General features: G+C 43.6%; 1 protein-coding gene across 1 annotated transcript in view; it reads left to right on the top strand.

The window, feature by feature from the left end:
• Nucleotides 1–3,013: 3,013 nt before the first annotated feature.
• Nucleotides 3,014–26,811, top strand: part of LOC141252906 (myosin-binding protein H-like) — a 216,548-nt gene continuing 192,750 nt past the window's right edge. The window contains exon 1 of the mRNA XM_073670668.1: nucleotides 3,014–3,401. Within this exon, the coding sequence (XP_073526769.1) occupies nucleotides 3,089–3,401 (313 nt within the window). The 5' untranslated portion in view covers nucleotides 3,014–3,088. The remainder of the gene's footprint in view (nucleotides 3,402–26,811) is intronic.

Here is a 26,811-nt window from a genome sequence, read left to right on the forward strand (position 1 = left end):
GGCTTGTGTGCCAGCAGCTCTATGTGGCTTGTGTGCCAGCAGGTCTCTGTGGCTTGTGTGCCAGCAGCTCTCTGTGGCTTGTGTGCCAGCAGCTCTATGTGGCTTGTGTGCCAACAGCTCTCTGTGGCTTGTGTGCCAGCAGCTCTATGTTGCTTGTGTGCCAGCAGATCTCTGTGGCTTGTGTGCCAGCAGCTTTCTGTGGCTTGTGTGCCAGCAGCTCTCTATGGCTTGTGTGCCTGCAGATCTCTGTGGCTTGTGTGCCAGCAGCTGTCTGTGGCTTGTGTTCCATCAGCTCTCTGTGGCTTGTGTGCCAGCAGCTCTCTGTGGCTTGTGTGCCAGCAGCTCTCTGTGGCTTGTGTGCCAGCAGCTCTCTGTGGCTTGTGTGCCAGCAGCTCTATGTGGCTTGTGTGCCAGCAGCTCTATGTTGCTTGTGTGCCAGCAGCTTTCTGTGGCTTGTGTGCCAGCAGCTCTCTGTGGCTTGTGTGCCAGCAGCTCTATGTGGCTTGTGTGCCAGCAGCTATCTGTGGCTTGTGTGCCAGCAGCTCTATGTGGCTTGTGTGCCAGCAGCTCTCCGTGGCTTGTGTGCCAGCAGCTCTATGTGGCTTGTGTGCCAGCAGATCTCTGTGGCTTGTGTGCCAGCAGCTCTATGTGGCTTGTGTGCCAGCAGCTTTCTGTGGCTTGTGTGCCAGCAGCTCTATGTGGCTTGTGTGCCAGCAGCTCTATGTGGCTTGTGTGCCAGCAGGTCTCTGTGGCTTGTGTGCCAGCAGCTTTCTGTGGCTTGTGTGCCAGCAGCTCTATGTGGCTTGTGTGCCAGCAGCTTTCTGTGGCTTGTGTGCCAGCAGCTCTCTGTGGCTTGTGTGCCAGCAGCTCTCTGTGGCTTGTGTGCCAGCAGCTCTATGTGGCTTGTGTGCCAGCAGCTCTATATGGCTTGTGTGCCAGCAGCTTTCTGTGGCTTGTGTGCCAGCAGCTCTCTGTGGCTTGTGTGCCAGCAGCTATGTGGCTTGTGTGCCAGCAGCTTTCTGTGGTTTGTGTGCCAGCAGCTCTCTGTGGCTTGTGTGCCAGCAGCTCTATGTGGCTTGTGTGCCAGCAGCTTTCTGTGGCTTGTGTGCCAGCAGCTATATGTGGCTTGTGTGCCAGCAGCTCTATGTGGCTTGTGTGCCAGCAGCTTTCTGTGGCTTGTGTGCCAGCAGCTCTCTGTGGCTTGTGTGCCAGCAGCTATGTGGCTTGTGTGCCAGCAGCTTTCTGTGGTTTGTGTGCCAGCAGCTCTCTGTGGCTTGTGTGCCAGCAGCTCTATGTGGCTTGTGTGCCAGCAGCTTTCTGTGGCTTGTGTGCCAGCAGCTCTATGTGGCTTGTGTGCCAGCAGCTTTCTGTGGCTTGTGTGCCAGCAGCTCTATGTGGCTTGTGTGCCAGCAGCTCTATGTGGCTTGTGTGCCAGCAGCTTTCTGTGGCTTGTGTGCCAGCAGCTCTCTGTGGCTTGTGTGCCAGCAGCTCTATGTGGCTTGTGTGCCAGCAGGTCTCTGTGGCTTGTGTGCCAGCAGATCTCTGTGGCTTGTGTGCCAGCAGCTCTATGTGGCTTGTGTGCCAACAGCTCTCTGTGGCTTGTGTGCCAGCAGCTCTATGTGGCTTGTGTGCCAGCAGCTCTATGTGGCTTGTGTGCCAGCAGCTCTCCGTGGCTTGTGTGCCAGCAGCTCTATGTGGCTTGTGTGCCAGCAGCTTTCTGTGGCTTGTGTGCCAGCAGCTCTCTGTGGCTTGTGTGCCAGCAGCTATGTGGCTTGTGTGCCAGCAGCTCTCTGTGGCTTGTGTGCCAGCAGCTCTATGTGGCTTGTGTGCCAGCAGCTTTCTGTGGCTTGTGTGCCAGCAGCTCTCTGTGGCTTGTTTGCCAGCAGCTCTCTGTGGCTTGTGTGCCAGCAGCTCTATGTGGCTTGTGTGCCAGCAGCTTTCTGTGGCTTGTGTGCCAGCAGCTCTCTGTGGCTTGTGTGCCAGCAGCTATGTGGCTTGTGTGCCAGCAGCTCTCTGTGGCTTGTGTGCCAGCAGCTCTATGTGGCTTGTGTGCCAGCAGCTTTCTGTGGCTTGTGTGCCAGCAGCTCTCTGTGGCTTGTTTGCCAGCAGCTCTCTGTGGCTTGTGTGCCAGCAGCTCTATGTGGCTTGTGTGCCAGCAGCTTTCTGTGGCTTGTGTGCCAGCAGCTCTATGTGGCTTGTGTGCCAGCAGCTCTATGTGGCTTGTGTGCCAGCAGCTTTCTGTGGCTTGTGTGCCAGCAGCTCTATGTGACTTGTGTGCCAGCAGCTTTCTGTGGCTTGTGTGCCAGCAGCTCTCTGTGGCTTGTGTGCCAGCAGCTATGTGGCTTGTGTGCCAGCAGCTCTCTGTGGCTTGTGTGCCAGCAGCTCTATGTGGCTTGTGTGCCAGCAGCTTTCTGTGGCTTGTGTGCCAGCAGCTCTATGTGGCTTGTGTGCCAGCAGCTTTCTGTGGCTTGTGTGCCAGCAGCTCTATGTGGCTTGTGTGCCAGCAGCTCTCTGTGGCTTGTGTGCCAGCAGCTCTATGTGGCTTGTGTGCCAGCAGCTGTCTGTGGCTTGTGTGCCAGCAGCTCTATGTGGCTTGTGTGCCAGCAGCTCTCTGTGGCTTGTGTGCCAGCAGCTCTATGTGGCTTGTGTGCCAGCAGCTCTATGTGGCTTGTGTGCCAGCAGCTCTATGTGGCTTGTGTGCCAGCAGCTTTCTGTGGCTTGTGTGCCAGCAGCTCTATGTGGCTTGTGTGCCAGCAGCTCTATGTGGCTTGTGTGCCATCAGCTGTCTGTGGCTTGTGTGCCAGCAGCTCTATGTGGCTTGTGTGCCAGCAGCTTTCTGTGGCATGGCTTTCTCTCCAGAGTCCGGGCATAGTCATTGGTAGGGGCTATAGAGGGTGGCAGGGCTGCGACCTCCGCATCTTGTCATGTAGGGTTATTTTTGGCCTCAGAAGATGAGTGCCCCAATGCTCGAAATATCCAGAGGCAGTTCGTAAAAAACAGATGGTAAAATGCCTGACAGGCGGCTATATAAATTACAGCGCCCGACACTTTCTGCCATTCTGCTGCAGCGCACGAAGGAGACTGAATCATGCCAGCTAAGGTGCCCATTAAGAAATCCCCAGCGTCTAAAGCTGCCCCGAGCAAGGCTGCTGCTCCCGTGGCGGCCGCTCCGCCTCAGCCATCTGAAGAATCTAGCGCCAAAATCCCCGATAATCCCGCAGTAATCCCAGAGACGCCGGCTCCAGCTCCCGCGGCTCCTGCTGCGGATGTCACAGCCCCCGAGCCCCCTACAGCGGATGCCAGTGCCCCAGCGCCCGCTGCCCCGGCGGAGGAAGCCCCCGCTCCAGAAGCGCCTGCTCCTGCAGAAGAGAAGGTTCCCGAGCCACCTGCTCCAAAGGACGGTAAGGACGGTCAGCCGCTCAATGCAGGCACAGCCGGAGCTGAGCCTGGGACTTGCTGTGAGCCTGGGACCGCTGCGAGCCTGGGACTTGCTGTGAGCCTGGGACTTGCAGTGAGCCTGGGACTGCTGTGAGCCTGGGACTTGCTGTGAGCCTGGGACCGCTGCGAGCCTGGGACTTGCTGTGAGCCTGGGACTTGCTGTGAGCCTGGGACTGCTGTGAGCCTGGGACTTGCTGTGAGCCTGGGACCGCTGCGAGCCTGGGACTTGCTGTGAGCCTGGGACCGCTGCGAGCCTGGGACTTGCTGTGAGCCTGGGACTTGCTGTGAGCCTGGGACTTGCTGTGAGCCTGGGACCGCTGCGAGCCTGGGACTTGCTGCGAGCCTGGGACTTGCTGCGAGCCTGGGACTTGCTGCGAGCCTGGGACTTGCTGCGAGCCTGGGACTTGCTGCGAGCCTGGGACTTGCTGCGAGCCTGGGACCGCTGCGAGCTTGGGACTTGCTGTGAGCCTGGGACTGCTGTGAGCCTGGGACTTGCTGTGAGCCTGGGACTTGCTGTGAGCCTGGGACCGCTGTGAGCCTGGGACCGCTGCGAGCCTGGGACCGCTGCGAGGCTGCCGGACATTTATGGAATGTTCACACTGAGGTTTTTCAGGAGTTTCGGAAGAAGAAACTGAGTGGATGGTTTCCAAATCCTTCTAAAAACTTCACAAAAACTTGGATTCTCCACTCAAGTTTCAAGTGCTCCAAGAACTCCTTGAAAAACTGTGCCTGAACATTACATGCACACAGTGGCCCCGATTCATCCATTGGTCACCCTGGTCTCCATGAGATGTGCTGGAGCCAGACACTCCTGATTCATGAAGAGGCACATGTATGTTCATGAATCAGGAGCGTTGGGCGAGCTGCGTACACCTATGTGTGGGTGTCACCACAAGTCCTACTCCAGTCCCTGCTGGAGTAAGACTTGTGGCTTGACGAATGCTGCCATTTCTCATGAAATTGATGAGCGGCAGTCACCACGCCCTGTCCAACCTCAGCTCTGCCCACTGTGTCCAAGCTGGGCGATCATGGTGTGAGAGCAACAAACGTCGCACATGTTAGCGCAGCCTCCAGAAACTTCAATTTTATGTGACTTTTTAAAGCTTTTTACTCAAGAAAACTGGAGTAATAACTGTGATTTATCAGCTCCGGTGTTTTTAAATAGTGGTTTTGTTGGCAGTTTTGCCGTAGTTTTTGTGGTAGTAGAACAATTATCCAGAATAAAAGACAGTTTTTCACCTGTACAACGCCAGAATGTTTGTTTTTTTACATTTAGGCCATGGCCCCACTATCAGTATTTGGTCAGTATTTTTCTCTGGAGTGGGAATCAAAACCAGGTGAGGAACAATCAGAGAAAAGGTATAATAGAAACAAGTCACCAATTCTGCATTTATCACCCACTCCTGGTTTTGGCTCCCACTCCTGAGAAAAAATACTGACTGAATACTGACCAAATACTGATAATGGGGCCATGGCCTTACAGTGAATAAAATGTACAAGGACAAAAGCAGTTTCCTATGTTAATAATTGCAATTTAGCCATATAAAGCAGATGCTATATGGTGGATTTGTATAAGATGCATTTTCTTTTGTGCCCCCATAGACTTGAGTAGGCGAGTCACATCCAGCACATGGAAGACACTAGTACAGGCTACAATTTTTTTTCACATTCGGGTCGTGTGACATAAACAGTCATCTGAACAGCCCTATGGAGTTAGATTGGTCCTAGTGCTGTCTGTTAGAGGGGAGCTGTTATCACAGATGGCACATGGGCTGAAAATACAGGTATAGGAACATACGCTCTGGAGTATAAGGCTCCATCGTATTCCACTCACCCATTGTATAACCTGTGGTAAAAGAGCAAACCGGCTAACTGTATGGGAACAGTAAGAAAGATAAGGATGACATGGCTAAAAGCTTAGTCTTATGACCTTGGACAATCCCTTGCATTGGTCTCTTTCGCATATGGACTGAAAATATGCTTGTGTGAACCAGCCCTTTCTCTGTGGCCACAAATGAACTAAGAGTGGTTTCACACTGCATTTAGGCACCCGTTCAATGGCCCCGTCTGGACTCCCCTAAAAACGGGATTTGGGTGTATACGCCGGCGGGACCATAGACTATAATGGTGCCAGCAGAGCAAACGTGCCCTCTGACTTGCATTATTTTTGGACATGTATACCTACTGGAGGTGGACACTCAGACGTAGTAGCCTCTTTCTGCACCATTAGTCTATGGCTGCATCGGCGCATACGTCCGAATCTCATTTTGCGGGGGTTCAGACGTAAGCCCTGACTGAGCCAGTGAACGATTGCTAGAACGCAGTGTGAATAGGGAGTTATAGTAAACACCTCACTGGACTGTGGGCCCAATTCATTAAGACTGGCATTAATGCACACTAGTCTTAATAGCTGGAGCGTTGGAGTAAGACCACGTGCACACGCTGAGTATTTGGTCAGTTTTTTACCTCGGTATCTGTAAACCAAAACCAGGAGTGGAACAGTCACAGGTAAAGTATAATGGAAACACGTCACCTCTTCTGTATTTATCACCCACTCCGGGGTTTGGCTTATAAATACTGAGGTAAAAAACTGACCAAATACTCAACGTGTGCACATGGCCTTAGATGTGCCTCTTAAAGATTTGGCCGCATCTTACAACCGCTGTGCACCTCTGCCAGTAACATTACTCCAGCCAATGGCTAGCGGACATTCCTGGTGAGTTTTTGATCTTGCAGATGTTCTGCACCCATTAAGTAAATTAGGTCACTTGTGGTTTTTCATTGCGTTTTTGGGTGTTTTTTACGTACATTTTTTGACTTTATTGATAGCATCTTGTGTGGATTATGTGCTTTTTTTATGTGTTTCCACTGCGGAAATTCACTAGAAACGTATATGCATTTTTAACTGTGGATTTTCCGCATCTAATGCAAGTCTGTGGGAAAAATCTGCACAGAAAAGTCAGTATCCCCACAAGAGAAATTGACATGTTGCAGATTTAAAAGGAAATTGCACCACAGGTCAGTTTACGCTGAGTAGAAAAAGAAGCTCAGTGGGCTGGTAAAAAACGCACATGTGTTTTAAGGGGGGTTCTGCATCAGAATCACACCAAAAACACATGTAACCCGCACATGACTGTTAATAAAGTTTTGTTAAAGCCAAATACCAGGATGTATCGAAACAAAGCAGCTTTATTTAAAAAATAACGTATCAAAAAGAGACAAAAAGCACAGAGTCAAAAGCAAGATAAAAACGGATGTAGAAAAGCACTCAAAAACGCAATGAAAAATGCAAGTAACCTAATTTACATAATAGGTGCAGAAATTCTGCAATATCAAAAATTACCAAATTCTCATCATGGGAACGTATCTCACAATGACTATTCGGTGCATTTTTTTGAGTGCGCAAAAAACACAAAGAACTATAAATCCATTTCCAGCAAAGTGAATGGGATTCATAGAAATCTCATGCTCCCCGTGCTTCTTTTACGCAGTGTAAACTGATCTTGAGAACATGTCATCTTCCCTTGCGGTAAATATGCATTTTATTTGCAGAATTTCCCCATAGACTTGAATGAGAGGAGAGATAAAAAATGCAGAAACGCACTAAGAACACATGTAATCCTCACATGACTTTATCAATAAAGGTTTATTAAAGCAAGGTAACAGAATGTTTCCAAAACAAAGCAGTTTTATCTAAAAAAAATGACAGAGAGAGACAAAAACTGCAGCTGATAAAAACACATAGGATCCATAGACTTGTATTGGCCCTTGTCATCCGTGCTGCTGGTAAAAAGCAGACATGTTTGCAGCACTATAGATTATAATGGGTACGTGTCGTATCCGTGAATAAAATGGATGCCTCACGTACCTGAAACAGGGACATGTGAAGGGGGCCTTAAAGAAGTGTTAAAGGGGGGTTTAATTAGATTAGGGCCTAGTGATAATTAGTTGTTTCTCGGTTTACACCTGTTCATCAGCTGTTCAGTTTTCCTTTTTTTAAACTACTGGGGGTTTCTCACGCAGCATGATTTGTAATTCCATGTTTGTGCTTTTTTATTTAACAAAAGAATATACAAAACTCAACAACACAGGTTTTCATGGAGTTTTTTTTGAACCAAAGCCAAAAGTAAATTTACAGATCATGGGAAATATAAAGGAAGAAATTTGACTTCCTGCATCTTGCTGAATCCACTTCTGGCTTTGGTTAAAAAAAAACTGCATAAAAAACTACAGAAAGTAGAGGTTTTCCAAAAACCGCTTTTTTTTCACATGGATTCCTCCTGGAACTTAAAAGTATCACAAAACTGCTGCAGAAAACGAACATAAGGCTATGTTCCCACCATGAGCTTTTTGGTGAGTTTTTGATGTTGCAAATTGTATGCACCATTTCTGCACCTATTAAGAATAATTGGTAGTACTGCGTATTTTTCCGCAATGATAACCCGCAGCGGAAATTTCCGCAGCATGTACACAGCACATGCGGATTATCATTGCTATGCATGGCAGGCCTTCTACCATGCGTTTTTAAAGCATTTCTGCAGCGTTTTTGCCGCTGCGGAAACGCTTAAAAAACGCATCGTAGGCACACAGCCTTAAGCAGTTAAAAGAAGTAACCTGTTCATTCTTTAGGCAGCTTTATTTGGAAGCCACCCATTGTTTATAGTTGAAAGTACACAGGTAAAAAACTGGCAAAAAGTGACAGCGAAACTGCCAGCTCCGCCATTTTAGGAAAAAAGACTGATAGCTATTCTTGAAGTGGCTTCGCCTAGGAAAACCTCGGCGACTCCACCGATATGACGTCATGTGCATATACTCTTAGGGTATGTTCACACTGAGGCGTTTTGCTGTGGAAACTGAGCGGATATGGTACAAAATCCTTTTAAAAACTTCAAAACTCCTGAAAAAAATGGAGTTTCTACTCAGATTTCAGTTAAAAAGATGGTGAACACACCTAATTGGGTATATACCAAGAGCGAAATTAAACCCTATCCATAGCATTACTCATAACTTCCCACATGCTGAGGAAATTACCTCTGGGATGTCTTCCAAGCCTCGTTGAACATGCGCATCTCCGCTCCATTCACCATTCTTTGTCAATGGGAGTGCTGGAGACAGCCAAGTGGTCGGACTCCACTGATCAGGAAATTATTCCCTATGGATAGGGGTAACTTCAAAATTTAGTACATACCCCATAGGCCCCTTCACACATCCTGATATTTCCGTTACTGGAAAAAACAGTACCGGTGCTATCCGTGTCCGTGTGTGTCATCCATGTGCACAGTTTGTGTGACACATACTGGAATAGAATGCAGAATAGAATGACAGATGTTTAAGTGTTAAAGATATGCAAAGAGATAGATGAGATATATAATTAGTGAAGTGTGTTTGTAGTTTACTATACATGTATTAAGCTAATGAATAAACTAATGAAGAAAAACAATATGGGGTCCCCCCCCATTTTTGATAACCAGCAAAGCTAAAGCAGATAGCTGCGGCCTGATATTACCAGGCTGGGAAGGTTCATGGATATTGGGGCCTTTCCAGCCTAAAAATACAAGCCCACAGCCGCTCCAGAAGTGGCACATCACATTGGATGCGCCAATTATGGCACTTTGCTCGGCTTTTCCTGATTGCCCTGGTGCGGTGGCAATCAGGGTAATGTTAGTTGGGGTTGATGTCAGCTGTGATTTTTGACAAATCACACCTGGAATCAAGCCCCGGGGTTAGTAATGGAGTGGTGTTTATAAGACAACCCCATTACTAACCAAGTAATAAAAAACACCATACACACACACACAGAAAAAAAACACTATATACTATCCCTCGTTCACCACTTTATTGGAAAAAAACCCCATGCAGGTCCAAAGTAATCCACAAAAACTGAGGAAATCCAGAAATGGATACCTCAAAAATATAAAAAAGACAGAAATAAACACACGAGACAGTCATTCGTTCACCAATTTATTTGTAAAAATATTCCCACGAAACTCCGATGTGGTACACTTTCCTCACATCCTGCTCCAGCGTCTGTGAATAGCAGCAAAGTTACTGCTATTAACAGGCACCAGGTAATTACATCAACGCTCATCATCGTCTCCATGTCTCACTGAGCGCAGCGAGACTCGGCTACTCTGATGAGCATTGTAGTCAGTCCCCGGCGGGAACAACAGGTTAAAGCACCAGATGCGCCACTTCTGGGACGGCAGCAGGCTGGTATATTTAGGCTGCAAAGGGCCCAATCACCAGGGGCCTTTCCAACCTGATAATATCAGCCCACAGCTGTCCGCTGGTTATCAAAAATAGGGGGGGAACTCCACGTCATTTTTTTCATTTATTTATTACCTAAATACATCTATCTCTATCTTTGCACATCTAACACCTAAACATCTGTCATTTCTATGGTCCCCAATGATAATCCTCATGTGCTGTGCACATGCTTCAGTAATTTCCACTGCGGATTATCATTGTGGAAAACTATGCAGCATGTCCATTAATTTTGCGGACACGCAGCGTAATTGCCGACATTGACTTGCATTGAATCGCATAATATCCGTATGAGTACATGTGCACATGCGGATATTAAGCAATTCAATGTGCGGATGGTACCCGGGGAGGAGACTCTCCTCCAGACCCGGGTACCATAGAACCTGTTAAAAAAAGAATTTAAAATAAAAAATAAAGATATACTTACCTTCTGATGTCCCCCGGTGTTTTCTCCGCTACGTCCGGTCTGTTGTATGGGTCACGGTGGTATGAAAGGACCTGCGGTGACGTAATTTAGTCATGTGACAGGTCACATAAAGAAGTTGTGCACTACTTGATATTATTCCCCCAATGTATTCCCCCGGGGCCCCTAAAACTTTTTGTAAATACCTTCTGTTGCAGATAATGCCTGTGAGCGGCGCCATCGGTGACCACTCACAGGCATCACGTGACCCCGCGCTGACGTCACGTCAAGTGAGGCGTGACTCAGCACTGGGGTCCCCGCGGTGGCTGCTTGGTTGTGGGCGGGGTTACCCCCCGCGACACATCCAGCATCAACCGCGCGCTTTCCCAATGAATGGGGAGAGGCAGAGTGTGCGGTGGATGCCGGGTGTGAAGGGGGGGGGGTTGGTAACCCTGGCATCCACCGTGGAACCAGGAAGACAAAGACCCCCGGATGCTGCCAGCACTTGTTGTGACATCAGCGAATGTCAGAGCCGGCTGCAGCCGGGGGTCACGTGATGCCTGTGAGCGGCCAGTGATAGCGCAGCTCACAGGCATTATCTGCAACGGAAGGTATTTGCAAAAAGTCTTAGGGTCCCCGGGGGGATACATTGGGGGGGTAATCTAAAGTAGTGGACAACCCCTTTAACAAAAAACACCTGCAAAGGCTTCCTAAGCGTTTAAAAAGGTCCCTCAGTCTGTTTCAGTAGGCTCCACAACCATAGGGAAGACTGCTGACTTGACAGATGTCCAGAAAGCAGTTATTGACACACTCCATAAGGTCATTGGGACTCCAGCAAACCACAGTGAGAGCCATTATCCACAAATAGCGAAAACATGGAACAGTGGTGAACTTTCCCAGGAGTGGCTGGCTGACCAAAATTACCCCAAGAGCGCAGAGATGACTCATCCAAGAAGTCACAAAGAACTGCAGGCCTCACTTGCCGCAGTTAAGGTCAGTGTTCATGACTCCACTATAAGAAAGAGACTGGGCAAAATCGCATGCATGGCATAGTCCAAGATGAAAACCACTGCTGAGCAAAAAGAACATAAAGGCTCGTTTCAGTTTTGCAGGAAACATCTTGATGATCGCCAAGACTTTTTGGAGAATACTCTGTGGACTGACGAGACAAAAGTTGAACTTTTTGGAAGGTGTATGTCCCATTAAATCTGGCATAGAAGTAACACAGCATTTCAGAAAAGGAACATCATACCAACAGTAAAATATGTTGGTGGTAGTGTGATGGTCTTCGGCTGTTTTGCTGCTTCAGGACCTGGAAGACTTAAGGGACCTGGAAGAAAAACTAAATTAAGACTTTACAGTGGCCTAGTCAAAGTCCTGACCTTAATCCAATTGAGATGCTGTGGCATGACTATAAAAGGGCGGTTCATGCCGCCAGCAGTCAAGGGTCCAGTTACTCACAGTAAAGTGCAAATAAATGCTGGTCACAATCCAGCCATTTAGCATCTACATACGCTGCCTATGGTGTTAATCGAGTGGATGTAATGACTACGCGACCTGTGGTTTCTGGTGATCCTCCTCAAGCGCTGCATTCAGTCCTCTGAGGCGGGATGTAGTGGCAGCAGAAGATGGTGCTACTCCCCACAGGCAGAGCAGGGCCTCCAGGATATTTTTAATATCTCTGGAAAGGAGTATTGCAACACAAAAAAGTAAAGGTTTGCATTTTTTTGAGCAAGTGATGGTTCATCTTTTAATTGCTTCAGTTTGGTTTATTGCAAACAGCAACAAGTTTGTAAATTTTGCTAAGTCTAATTTGCAATGTTATAACTGATTGCAACAGCACATATTTCTTTATGTATATTTTGTAGTTTATTGGTAAGATTTATCGGCATTTAAAAGAGATATATCTTTCCAGGTTTTCATGAAAATCAGTCTGATTTTCTTCCCGTATTACATTAGAACTTCTGTTTTTTTATGGTATATGTGTTTTAGGTCTTAATAGTTTTACAGTTGAGATGAGACACAACTCCACGGTCATCTTAAAAACTAACATGCTGATCCAGAAGAAAGCAAACACCCCATGAGGCAGATGCTAATTATCTTGTATTATGGGAAATATTCCTTCCTGACCCCACATACAGTAATCAGAGTAGTTTCCTGGATCTATGTCCCAATGTGCTCATAACTTGTAATGTTACATTTATGAAGAACAGCATCAGGCTCTGCTTTAACTTGTTTAGTAAATTGACAATTACAACATGTTATGCCAGTGAGTTGCTCATCCAGTAAAGAAACGCCATCTACGATGATGATTAAAACTTATTTATTAAGCCTGCTTATATAGCCCCATCATGTTCCGCAGACATTATTATCTTAGTCCCCATTGGGGCTCACAATCTAAATTCCCGATCCATATGTTTTTGGAGTGTGGGAGGAATCCGGAGAACCTGGAGAATCCTAAACAAACACGAACAGAACATGCAAACTCCTTGCAGATGTTGTTCTCGGTGGGATTTGAACCCAACAGCCCAGCGCTGCAAAGCAAACCTTCTTTCTTTGTATAAAACTTGCACCTGGAAAGATCTTTGTGCTGTTTTTTCTACCAATTCCTTTAATAACCTTGGTACTTTTTCTTTGCATTTGCTCTAGTTCATCTACAGTGGAATAGACATACTACATAGAAGACAGACAACATACAGTGGGTAAAATAAGTATTTGATACACTGCCGATTTTGTAAGTTTTCCCATCTACAAAGAATGGAGAGGTCTGTGATTTTTATCGTAGGTACACTTCACCTGTGATAGACAGAATCTAAAAATGAAAAAACAGAAAATCACATTGTATGATTTTTACATCATTAATTTTCACTTTATTGCATGAAATATGTATTTGACACAATAGAAAAACGGAACTTAATATTTGATACAGAAACATTTGTTTGCAATTACAGAGGTCAGATGTTTCCTGTAGTTCTTGGCCAGGTTTGCATACACTGCAGCAGGGATTTTGGCCCATTCCTCCATACAGATCTCCAGATCTTTCAAGTTTCGGGGCTGTCGCTGGGCAACATTGAGTTTCAGCTCCCTCCAAAGATTTTCTATTGGGTTCAGGTCTGAACACTGGTTAGGCCACTCTAGGACCTTGAAATGTTTCTTACACTGCCACTCCTTATTTGCCCTGGCTGTGTGTTTCGGGTCATTGTCATGCTGAAAGATCCAGCCATGATCCATCTTCAATGTTCGTACTGAGGGAAGGAGGTTGTTGGCCAAAATCTCGCAATACATGACCCCACCCATCCTCCCTTCAATACGGTGCAGTGGTCCTGTCACCTTTGCAGAAAAGCACCCCCAAAGTATGATGTTTCCCCCAACATGCTTCATGGTTGGGATGATGTTCTTTGGGTTGTACTCCTTCCTCCAAACACGGCGGCGGGAGTTGATACCAAAAAGTTCTATTTTGGTCTCATCTGACCACATGACCTTTTCTCATGCCTCCTCTGAATCATCCAGATGGTCATTGGTGAAATTCAAATGAGCCTGGACATGTGCTGACATGAGCAGGGGGACCTTTTTTGCCCTGCAGGATTTTAATCCATGACTGCGTAGTAACGGTAATGTTTGAGACTGCTGTCCCAACTCTCTTCAGGTCATTGACCTGGTCCTCCCGTGTATTTCTGGGCTGATTCCTGACCTTTCTCAAAATCATCCTTACCCCAGGAGGCGAGATCTTGCATGAAGCCCCAGACCGAGGAAGATTGACTGTCATATTGTGTTTTTTTCATTTTCTAATAATTATGCCAACAGTTGTTGCCTTCTCACCAAACTGCTTGTCTATTGTCCTGTAGCCCATCCCAGCCTTGTGAAGGTCTAACATTTTGTCCCTGGTGTCCGTAGACAGCTCTTTGGTCTTGACCATGGTGGAGAGGTAGGAGTGTGATTGATTGGGTGTGTGAACAGGTGTCTTTCATACAGGTAACAAGTTCAAACAGGTGCAATTAATACAGGTAATGAGTGCAGAGTAGGAGGGCTTCTTAAAGAAAAACTAACTGGTCTGTGAGAGCCAGAATTCTTGCTGGTTGGTAGGTGATCAAATATTTATTTCATGCAATAAAATGTCATTCAATTATGTAAAAATCATAGTATGCAATTTTCTGGTTTTTATTTTTACATTCTGTCTCTCACAGTTGAAGTGTACCTATGATAAAAATTACAGACCTCTCCATTCTTTGTAGGTGGGAAAACGTGGAAAATCGGCAGCGTATCAAATACTTATTTTCCCCACTGTATGTTGTCTGTCATCTATGTAGTATATAAATATGTATATTCTGGAGCACAAAGTTATACAAGTGTGGCCTTTTAATGCATCCCACAAATTAATTTGACTTAGTAGAACTGGTCATTAAAGTTAAGTTTAATGTCAACCAAATACAGGTCTTTTTCAGTTCCCGTTTTCCCCAGTGTTTTACTATTTAGTACCATAATGGTACATTTTGTTTACTTGGCTCAAGTGCATGACCTGACATTTGTCTATGTTAAACTTTAATTGACATTTTTCGGTGTAAGCTTCCATCTTTCACAAATCCCCCTGTAATGCTAATTTATCCTCGTCTATATAAATTACCTTGCATAGTTTACAGTAATCTGCAAATATTGAAATAATAATCTATATGCCCTCAACAAGGTCATTCATATATTGAAAATATATATTACAAAGAAAAGAGCACAGTGCTCAACCCTATAGTACCTTAATGGCAACTGTGATCCAATCAGAGTGCATTCCCATTTTAACAGATATTTTGTCCTAATCCTATATCCTGTTTATATACCAACCTTTATATGGCACAGTTTCAAATGCATTTGATAAGTCCAAATAGACACTCACGGCCTTACCTTCGTTCAGTGTGAAACTTGCTTCCTCCTATTAGTTTGATAGAACCAATTCCTCAAAAACCCATGTTGATATAGGGTTATGACGTTATTTTTATTGAGAAACTCCAATATAGCGTCTTTTAGAAAACCTGCAAAGATTTTGCCATAGGGTTATATGTTCCAGGCTTTGAATATTGACACCACATTTACTATGTGCAAGTACTCTGGAATACACTTTGTTATTAAGGAATCCTTTAATGCTAGAAATAACGGTTCTTCTATCACAGTTCCTGTGGAACTTGGGACTTAGTTATTTGTCTATTTTGGTGTTTAGAGGAACTTCTTGTAGGGTTATGCATTTAAGGTATACCTCAACATGTCATCTATCACTAGACTTTCATGTATACTGTACTGTAGAAAAAAAGGTGTATTTAATAGATTGGCCTTTCCCTATTTTAACTTTTTTTTGGCAATGATTCTCTTTGCCTTAATCAGGTATTGTTTCAGATAAAATAAAAAAGGCCGAGATTGAAGATATTGGTAGATTGTTCTGTAAGATACTGTTCTATAGATAAGATGTACTCACAGATATGAGACACCTCAATGTCTTTTGCGACATAATTATCCTTGAAAACAAACTAATAATTGTTTTGCTTGTGCGTTGTTTAATTATTACTAATGTTCAACATTCTTTGGTCTGAACAAGTGTAGAAACTCCATGATTGTCAGCCAAAAGTATGACTTGTATATTGTATTCTTTTTGCAGCAAGTGAGATCCCTCTCTCATATTTCTTTTGCCTGTTATATTTTGCTATCCATTTTAGTTGTTTTTTATTGTAACTTTTATGCTATATAAATCTCCTTTTTACTGAAATCACCTAGGAAAACTCAATCTTTAACTAGAAAATATATATTTTTCCATATCAAGGTTATCTCTTAGCCAGTGATAATTAGCCTTCTCGAAGTTTAGTGGTTGTGTTACCCCTCTACTAAACATCTTACTAAAAAATAAGTGAAAACTTATTATGCTGTGATCACTATTACCTAAGTGACCTCCAACCCATACATTTTATAGTCTGTCTGACCAATTGCTTAATATTCATTCATTTTCATGTCTAGAAGTGCCCCCTCTTGTTGCTTCCTGTACTAGTTGTGAAAGGCAATTGTCTTTTATTACCGTCAAATATCTGCTGGACCTGTTCCCCAATTTATATCTGGGTAGTTGATGTCTACATTTCCGGATTGGAGTGCCAAGGGCGCACCAATAACACTGACTCTGGGGGGCCCACTGCTCAGCTACATGCAAATGTCACATTACCATCATTCACAAGTTTGCCTATGTTTCTATATAATAATAAACAGGGTAGTTTGTTAAATGAATGATGAGATGCTGCCTTAGTCTGTACATTGTGAAACAAATGTATTGTGCCAACTATTTATCTGATAGATGGAGTGGGGCCCACCTAGGGATTCACCTGTTCTCCTGTGGGCCAGTCAGAGCCTGGATGTCTCCTATAATTACTTCACTTTGACTTACTGCCTCATCTCTTCGTGTTATCAGTACATATTCTGGTACTTCTATTATACTTGTAATCTTTATTATTATTTTATTATTCTTTATCCGTCCCTGATATCCACCCATAGGGATTCTACAGTTTGATTTTCGTCACAGTTATCATCACGCTGAATGCGCTTTGGGGAAGATTTTACATGTAAACAAACCCCTCTCCCTTGTTGATTTGTACCTTTATTCCTAAACAAACTGTAGCACTGTAAATTTTATTAGCCCAGTTAGAGCTGTTTTTCAGTGATGTCTACATCATACATCATCTACATCATAATTTTTATCCAACATTATAATTTTCCATCGTATTAGTATATATTCACTTTCTGTAACTTTCTGCATCTCTATTCCTCCTCTCTATATTAACTGTTTTAACCCCTCCCCCCCATTCCACACTTTCAATACTTATTCTCAGGCCACTACCTACAATATCTTTCCCTCCTGTACAATAATTGCCTTTCCCCATTCTCTAGTTTAAACACTTACCTAGCATTCTAGCCATTTATTTCCCCAGTACAGCTGCACCCTCCCCATTGAGGTGTAGCCCAAGTCTATGATAGAGCCTATAGCCAGCAGATAAGTCAGCCCAATTTTATTTGAAACCCCAAGCCCTTCTTCCTCTACATATTTATGAGCCATTTACTTGCCTTCCTTATGTGGTGTGGGTACATGGCATAGGTAGTATTTAAAAAAACACTACCTTTAAGATCATTGTGTCATGCAGGGGTGGCGAACCTCCAGCCCATAGGCTGTTTATGTCCCACAATGTAATTTCTTCTGGTCCACGGGCATATTCCTGAGACCACAGTGACTGGCCCTATTTTGCCCTTTAATTCCTCCCTAGACTATGAGTACGCTCACGCAGATTTTGTTGCAGCACATGCAACAGATAATTATGTGTCATGCACAGTGTAGGAAAGACAAAGTGTAACACGAGGGGATGAGGGGAAGGGAGCCCAGACACTAGGGAAAGGGGAAGTGGAGACTCCTAGGCAGATCTAATATCACCATGTTTCCCCTACCGTCCTTATATTGGTTCCTCATCAATCACCGAACAGGAAACCTAAGCCCTGTATATCCCTAGAGCTAGGCCCTGGATAGGGAAGGGGGGTGAGCACTGGTCAGTCCCCACTATAAACTAAAGACATCAAGGGAGACATACACAGGGGGAAGAAACTTAGCTTGTGCAGACTTCAGAGAGATTACTCCAAATGTCCTCCAGAGCACCAGAGAGGAAGTAAGCCGACTGCAATAGCTCCAAGCCTTCACAAGGGAACATGTGAATATCACCGGCACCTCCCTGCAGCAAACTGAAAGTATTTAAACACCCAGGCAAGGGTGTCAATCAGAGCAAGACGGAGGTAGCCGCTGGGTCCTAAAGAAAGACAGATTTGAGAAGGCGTCTGTAATGCCAAATGAAGTGACCTTCTGCAACCAGCTGCAGAACGACTGTCTGTTACATCTGACACACCCGTGACATTATGTCCATACTTATAAGAGTACTTAAGGGAAATCTGTAGAGTCGTTTTGTATAGTATTCTAATAATATACTGAAATAGGACTCAGGCAGCCCTTTCAGGATATGTAACTTTTTTTTCTAAGTGGCCCCATGTGTTGCTGTAAGCCCCAGACAAATTTATTGTCTTGCGCTGGCAAGTCAAGCATATGTAAATGGCAAATGAATATTCACCCCTTCCTCCGCCCATAATCCCGCCAAACACTCTGAACTGATTCTGTCAGACTGCCGTATGCCCGAGGGTCAAGTCGCAATCCTTGAACCTTGCCGTCTGCTCGCCTGACCTGGGAGTGACAGCTACTCACTCATGTCTGGAGAGCAGATGGCCAGTCCGAAGATTGAAAATCGATCTTCTAGCGAGTAACTCAGCAATCTGACTAAGTGATAACGGCCTGGACAGGTGGGTGGGATTATGGGAGGGGTGAATATTCATTTGCCATTTACATGCACACTGGCAAGTCAAGCGTATGTAAATGCCAAATGAATATTCATCCCTTCTCCCGCCCATAATATCGTCCACACCTCCCGGCGAGCATCACTGATTGGATGCAGTCAGACTGCTGTGTTACTTGCCGGAGGATTGCATCGCCATCCTCGGACTGGCCGTCTGCTCTCTTGACATGAGGGTTACAGGATATATTTCTGTGCAGCTGTCACACTCAGGTCAAGAGAGCAGGCAGTTGGTCCGAGGGCATACAGCAGTCTGACAGAATCAGTGAAACCAGTGCAGAGGGGTGGATGCGATTATGAGCGGGGGAAGGGTAGAATATTCATTTGCCATTTACATATGCTTGACTTGCCTGCGCGAGACAATAAATTTGTCCAGAGCTTACAGCAACACAAATGGGGCCATGTAGAGAAATAAAAGCTACATAGTTGTCCAAACCCTATTTCAGGACACTATTAGGATACCACACAAAAATCACCTGACAGATTCCCTTTAAAGAGTAATTGTCATTTTAATTTTAATTTCACAAATCAACAGTACACATGAAAATAAACCACTTTGTAATAAATATTATTGGAGAAAATAGCTTTTCTCACTTTTTTTACTTCTTGATTTGACCTTTTTCTTTAATTTCATGGGCAAAATCTGTGTTCAAATTTTCCCATTGCTGATATAGGAGATAACAGTTGATGCTTATAAAATTCTATGGAGAGGGACGGAAGAGGCAGAAGCTAGAGGATGACACTGATATTTTGCTGCAAAATCTCTTGAAATGACAGTTTCAGTTCTTCATAGAACTTTATAAAACTTTATAAGCACCAAATATCATACCCTGTCTCAGTAATGGGAAAGTTTCAATTCACTGAAGAGGAGAAAGAAGCATTTCTTCAATAAAATATATACTCTATGGTGATATTCACATGTCCATGTTTTTTCATAGACCATGTGTCCATGCAAAACTCACGGAGATGTGTCTGTTTTTCTCTGGTGTCATGGATAAAAAGCGCCAATACAAGTCTATGGATCAGTGAAAAACACGTCCAGCACACGTAATGGCATTTGTGTGCCAACCATGTGCTGCCCGTATTTAACATTACAAAGGATAGGAGAAGCTTTGTAATTTATTTATCCATCCATGACTAACCCTGATGACACACTGATGGTAAAAACGGACACACAGACCATACATTGATGACACCCTGACCAAACATTGATGACACACCTGTCATCAAAACACTATATGTGGGGTTGTTCGCATGTCCGTGTATTTTGGTAGACCTATTGGTCGCACATAAAATCACAGAGACATACACGATTTTGATCTCGGATAAACCTTACCAATGAACATCTGTCGGTCCATAAAAAAATTGGGCAGCACTCGGATGTCATCATTGTGCTGTTCATATTTCACGGACTGATTGACATGAGAAGGTTGAGAAACCTTCATTGTTTGAGAAAAACTGATGTACAATACAAAGTTATATTGTGGTACCGTGTTAGCCAGAAAAATCGATGTAAATACTTTTATGCCAAAAATGACAAAAGTATTCTTGGGGTCATACCTTTATTGGCTAACCAGAAAAAAAAAAAAAAAAAAAAAAAAAAAAAATATATATATATATATATAAATATGCCAGCTTTCAGAGCACAGAGGCTCCTTCTTCAGGCGAGATTACAAATGAATTCATAAGACAAAAGGCACAGCATTTGAGAGATGTTACAGCAAGACATTTGTTCATGAGGTGTAAGTTGTGATGCCTCCTACAGATAAGTTAGGGAGAGCAAATTAGTTTTTTTTGTTGCAAAATGAGAGGCCTTAGGAATGTTTAATTATCTGGAGGTGTGAATTGTGTCCATGTAGTGAGTCATAAACCCAGGTGTTATATTTAGTCCTGTTGTCAGTGAATTGAACATCCTTATCAATTTGAATTCCCCAATTTTTCTTTCTCTGTTGCCCTTGAAGTGAGCTTTTAGCATTAAAACTTTTAGATCTTTCATACAGTGTCCCCGGCCAGAGAAATGTTCACAATTCAAACCTCCAGATAATTAAACATTCCCAAGGCCTCTCATTTTGCAACAAAAAAAACTAATTTGCTCTCCCTAACTTATCTGTAGGAGGCATCACAACTTACACCTTTTGTCTTATGAATTCATTTGTAATCTTGCCTGAAGAAGGAGCCTCTGCGCTCTGAAAGCTTGCATATATATATATATACACTGCTCAAAAAAATAAAGGGAACACTCAAATAACATCTCTTAGATCTGAATGAATGAAATATTCTCATTGAATACTTTGTTCTGTACAAAGTTGAATGTGCTGACAACAAAATCACACAAAAATCATCAATGGAAATCAAATTTATTAACCAATGGAGGCAAGGATTTGGAGTCACCCCCACAATTAAAGTGGAAAAACACACTACAGGCTGATCCAACTTTGTTGTAATGTCCTTAAAACAAGTCAAAATGAGGCTCAGTATTGTGTGTGGCCTCCATGTGCCTGTATGACCTCCCTACAATGCCTGGGCATGCTCCTGATGAGGTTGCGGATGGTCTCCTGTGGGATCTCCTCCCAGACCTGGACTAAAGCATCCACCAACTCCTGGACAGTTTGTGGTGCAATGTGACGTTGGTGGATAGAGCGAGACATGATGTCCCAGATGTGCTCAATCGGATACAGGTCTGGGGAACGGGCGGGCCAGTCCATAGCTTCAATGCCTTCATCTTGCAGGAACTGCTGACACACTCCAGCCACATGAGGTCTGGCATTGTCCTGCATTAGGAGGAATCCAGGGCCAACTGCACCAGCATATGGTCTCACAAGGGGTCTGAGGATCTCATCTCGGTACCTAATGGCAGTCCGGCGACCTCTGGCGAGAACATGGAGGGCTGTGCGGCCCTCCAAAGAAATGCCACCCCACACCATTACTGACCCACTAGCAAACCGGTCATGCTGAGGGATGTTGCAGGCAGCAGATCGCTCTCCACGGCGACTTCAGACTCTGTCAAGTCTGTCACATGTGCTCAGTGTGAACCTGCTTTCATCTGTGAAGAGCACAGGGCGCCAGTGGCGACTTCGCCAATCCTGGTATTCTGTGGCAAATGCAAAGCGTCCCTCACAGTGTTGGGCTGTGAGTACAACCTCCATCTGTGGACGTCTGGCCCTCATACCACCCTCATGGAGTTGGTTTCTAACCGTTTGTGCAGACACATGCACATTTGTGGCCTGCTGGAGGTCATTTTGCAGGGCTCTGGCAGTGCTCCTCCTGTTCCTCCTTGCACAAAGGCGGAGGTAGCGGTCCTGCTGCTGGGTTGTTGCCCTCCTACAGCCCCTTCCACATCTCCTGGTGTACTGGCCTGTCTCCTGGTAGCGCCTCCAGCCTCTGGACACTACGCTGACAGACACAGCAAACCTTCTTGCCACAGCTCGCATTGATGTGCCATCTTGGATGAGTTGCACTACCTGAGCAATTTCTGTGGGTTGTAGAGTCCGTCTCATGCTACCACGAGTGTGAAAGCACAACCAGGATTCAAAAGTGACCAAAACATCAGCCAGAGAGCATTGGTACTGAGATGTGGTCTGTGGTGCCGACCTGCAGAACCACTCCTTTATTGAGGGTGTCTTGATAATTGCCAATAATTTCCATCTATTGTCTATTCCATTTGCACAACAGCATGTGAAATTGATTGTCAATCAGTGTTGCTTCCTAAGTGGACAGTTTGATTTCACACAAGTTTGATTTACTTGGAGTTATATTCTGCTGTTTAAGTGTTCCCTTTATTTTTTTGAGCAGTGTATATATATTTTCTGGTTAGCCAATAAAGGTATGACCCCAGAAAAACTGATGAAACTCTGAAAAAACTCTGATGTTAAAAACTGACATGCTGATCAAACTCTGATGAAACTTTGATCAAAAACACTAATGAAACTTGAGACTGAATTTTTATTTCTCATATACAAAAAAAATGTCTAAAAGAGGCCATGTTCCCACAATAAGCCTTGGTGAGTTTTTGATGTTGCACATTTTCTGCACCCATTAACCCTGCTGTTCTGTTTGGTCAAAAATGACCGAATTTGAAATGTGATATTTTTTAAAATATTCATTATGCGGTTCTAGAACCTGTGGTTAATTGGCTTTTCCTCATTTGAGGAGTTCTTACTATGGGTATTCTTTTTTTTTTGTTTACTTTTTGCTCCACTTTTATTTTTACACTTGTACTGTTCGGTCAAAAATGACGGATAGCCTTTTATACTAATCTCCAGCCATTTTTTGAGTAAAATAAAGGAGTTATAATCTCATTTTGGACTATATATTACATCTACTATTATTTATCAATTTATCTAGGTCCTTTTCGTCCGTGCAGATTTACACATACATACAAATCAAGGTATGCGAGAAGTTTTGGATTTGAAATACGGACTCAAAGGACAAAATGTTACATGCCACAATTTTTTCACATCATACCAACTGGGACAGATGTTGCTGAAAAGAAAAATGACCATGCTGGGTACTGTTAGAAAAAATAAGCCAGAAGGTATCCTCAGTAAGAGAGACGTTTATAGTTCTATGTTTTATTTTACTAAGGATACAACAGTAGTTTCTTACGTTCCCAAAAAACACAAACAGGTCATTCTGATGAGCACAATGCACCATGATAGTGCAATCAGTAATTGAGACAGAAAGCCGAACATGATTTTACATTACAATGCCACAAAAGAGGCAGTTGATACTCTAGATCAACTCATAGGCACTTACACCTGTAAACGCAAAACAAATCGGTGGCCAATGGTTGTTTTTTACAACACTCTTGATGTGTCAGCATACAATGCATTTGTGTTATGGCGTGAAATACACCCAAATTGGAACAAAAATGAACTATATAAAAGAAGAATTTTTATAGAGGAATTGGGAAAATCACTGGTTAGCCCATATATCGAAGAAAGAAAAGTAACACCCAGAGATGATGGAGCGGCAGCCATTGTCCACAGGATCTGACAGCATACTAAAGGAAGTGAACCAGCGGCTTCCACCGGCACTGCTACGATACCCACGGCCTCCACCAGCAACGCAACCAGCCTAAAACGGAAACGATGCGCCTTCTGTCCAACATCAATTAATCACAAAACAAATGGGATATGTTGCAGTTATGTAAAGTACTTATGCAAAAGACATGTAAATTATACTTGTGACGAATGCAAACAGTAAATTTAGCACCGTGAACCTTATTTACCATTTTATATAGAAAAAACTGAACTTTTTATTTTTTTATTTATTTTTTAAAAAATATATTTACATACAGTTTGATATTATTAGTTATAGTTTACAGTTATATAAAGAATATGTTTTTATGTGCAATATGCATGAATATTGCAATAAGGCCATGTAACAATTTTTGATACAAAAAAAATAAAAATTAAGTTTTTGATTTAATTTTTCATTTGTTTATGAACAACCATGTTCACATACAGTATAATAATGCAACAGGTATTCAAATAAAACACTTGAATTAGCTAAAAATCAAGACTTTAATAGGTCCGGTCAAAAATGACCGGAACATTCTAAGTGTATAGTAGACCCGAACAGAACAGCAAGGTTAAGTAAAATAGGTTACTTGCATTTTTTTTCGAAAATACACAACATACAAAAACTCTCAAAAACTCATTATGGGAATGTAGCCTCTGGGTTTCATCAAACTGACTTTTTTTTGGCATGGACTTTTCTGACAGAGAAAATTGGGATGAAAATCTAAGTATATTTTTACAGTTTTAATAGTGGTGTTTATGTATAAGATTTTTTATGCTTATTATTCATTCAGTGGCTAAACTTTGAACTAGTTTTCAAGCAGAAACACCACAAGAATTGACATGTGCTTTTTTCCATGCTGGTAAGCAACTTTATGTGCGCTATGAAAGCCTGTTTTCCTAGTGAAATCAGTTGGAAACTTATTTCAAGAGTTCAGTTCACCTCAGGGTGAAACCAGATAGTGCGACTAAATTAAAATTTGCTGAGCACACCCACTTGCAATGGTGTATTGAGCAGCTATTGGCCACTGTGGGCAGTTGTAGTTTGAGAATGTGTATTTAGCTGCACCATATGTTTTTACTTTAACCCCTTCAGGACCTTAGACATATCCATACGTCCAGGTTGGGAAGGACTCCCCGACCTTGGATGTATGGATATGTCCTAGTGATTTTGTGTTCACAGGAGCTGTATGCGCGCGATCGCTGTCTACTGTTAAGTTAACATCATAGCAGACACGCAGCTGTCACTGCCAGGAATGGCAGTTTAACCCCTTTACCCCCCAAGGTGGTTTGCACGTTAATGACCAGCCAATTTTTACAATTCTGACCACTGTCACTTTATGAGGTAATTACTCTGGAACGCTTCAACGGATCCCCCTGATTCTGAGATTGTTTTTTCGTGACATATTGTACTTCATGATGGTGGTAAAATTTCTTCGACATCACTTGCGTTTATTTGTGAAAAAAAAACGGAAATTTGGCGAAAATTTAGAAAATGTTGCAATTTTCAAATTTTTAATTTTCATGCCCTTAAATCAGAGAAATATGTCACACAAAATAGTTAATAAATAACATTTCCCACATGTCTACTTTACATCAGCACAATTTGGAAATAAAATTTTTTTTGTTAGTAAGTTATAAGGGTTAAAAGTTGACCAGCGATTTCTCATTTTTACAACAAAATTTACAAAACCATTTTTTTTTAGGGACCACATCACATTTGAAGACACCATTCTAAAAAATGCACCCCTCAAGGTGCTCAAAACCACATTCAAGAACTTTATTAACCCTTCAGGTGCTTCACAGGAATTTTTGAAATGTGGAAGAAAAAAATGAACATTTAACTTTTTTCACAAAAATGTTACTTTAGACCTCAATTTTTGTATTTTCGCAAGGGTAATAGGAAAAAATGGACCCCAAAATTTGTTGTGCAATTTCTCCTGAGCACGCCGATACCCAATATGTGGGGGAGCACGGCAGGGTTTGGAAGGGAAGGAGCACCATTTGACTTTTTGAATGTAAAATTTGTTTGAATAATTAGCGGACGCCATATTGCGTTTGGAGAGCCCCTGATGTACCTAAACAGTGGAAATCCCCACATGTGGCACCATTTTGGAAGCTAGACCACTCAGGGAACTTATCTAGATGTGTGGTGAGCAACCTGAACCCCCAGGTGCTTCACAGAAGTTTATAACATGGAGCCGTGAAAATAAAAAAATGTAACTTTTTCCACAAAAATTATGTTTTAACCCCATATTTTCACAATGGTAAGGGTAGAAAATGGACCCCAAAAACTTTTGTGCAATTTCTCCTGAGTATGCCCCATATGTGGGGAAAACACATTGTTTTTGAACGCAAAATTGGCTGGAATTGAGAGCGGACGCCGTGTCGCGTTTGGAGGGCCCCTGATACGCCAAAATAGTGGAAACCCCCCACAAGTGACCCCATTTTGGAAACTAGACCCTTCAAGATTTTTATCAAGGGGTATAGTGAACATTTTGAACCCAGAGGTACGACACAGAATTTGATAACATTAGGTCATCATATTCAATAAGTCGTCATTAGTCTTGAGCGCAAGTGCTCGCTACTTGAGTTTGCATCGGGTGCTCGAGTGACTTGCTCGAGTCCCTGCCCCGCATGTTTCACGGTTATTAGACACCCCAAAAAAAACATGCGGGGATTGCTCGTGCATAGCAGGCAATCCATGCAACTTTTTTGGTCACGAAGCATATGGGGCGGAGACTCAAGTATGTCACTCGAGCACCCACGATACTCGGTGCATACCCGAGCCCCTGATACAAACTCAAGTAGTGAGCACATGTGCTCAACACTGGTCACCATATTGTCATTTTTTTCCTTTGCTTTTGAAAAAATCCCAACCCCAACCCTAGCACAGCCCTAACCCTAGCACAGCCCTAACCCTAGCACAGCCCTAACCCTAGCACAACCCTAACCCTAGCACAGCCCTAACCCTAGCACAACCCTAACCCTAGCACAACACTAACCCTAGCACAACCCTAACTCTAACCCTAGCACAATCCTAATCCTAGCACAACCCTAGCACAACCCTAACTCTAACCCTAGCACAACCCTAACTCTAACCCTAGCACAACCCTAACCCTAGCACAACCCTAACCCTAGAGTTTATTTTTTACTCTGCTCCTCGTGCGGTATAAGTGATTAGACGACTTTATTCTTCGGGTTGGTGCGATAACAGCGATACCAGATTCATATCAGTTTTTTATGATTGACAGCTGTCATACACTAAAAGACGCTTTTTTTTGCA

The sequence above is a fragment of the Phyllobates terribilis genome, unplaced genomic scaffold (assembly GCF_046119375.1).
Source record: "Phyllobates terribilis strain yellow unplaced genomic scaffold, ASM4611937v1 Scaffold_2__4_contigs__length_985480577, whole genome shotgun sequence".
NCBI classification, from domain to species: Eukaryota; Metazoa; Chordata; class Amphibia; order Anura; family Dendrobatidae; genus Phyllobates; species Phyllobates terribilis.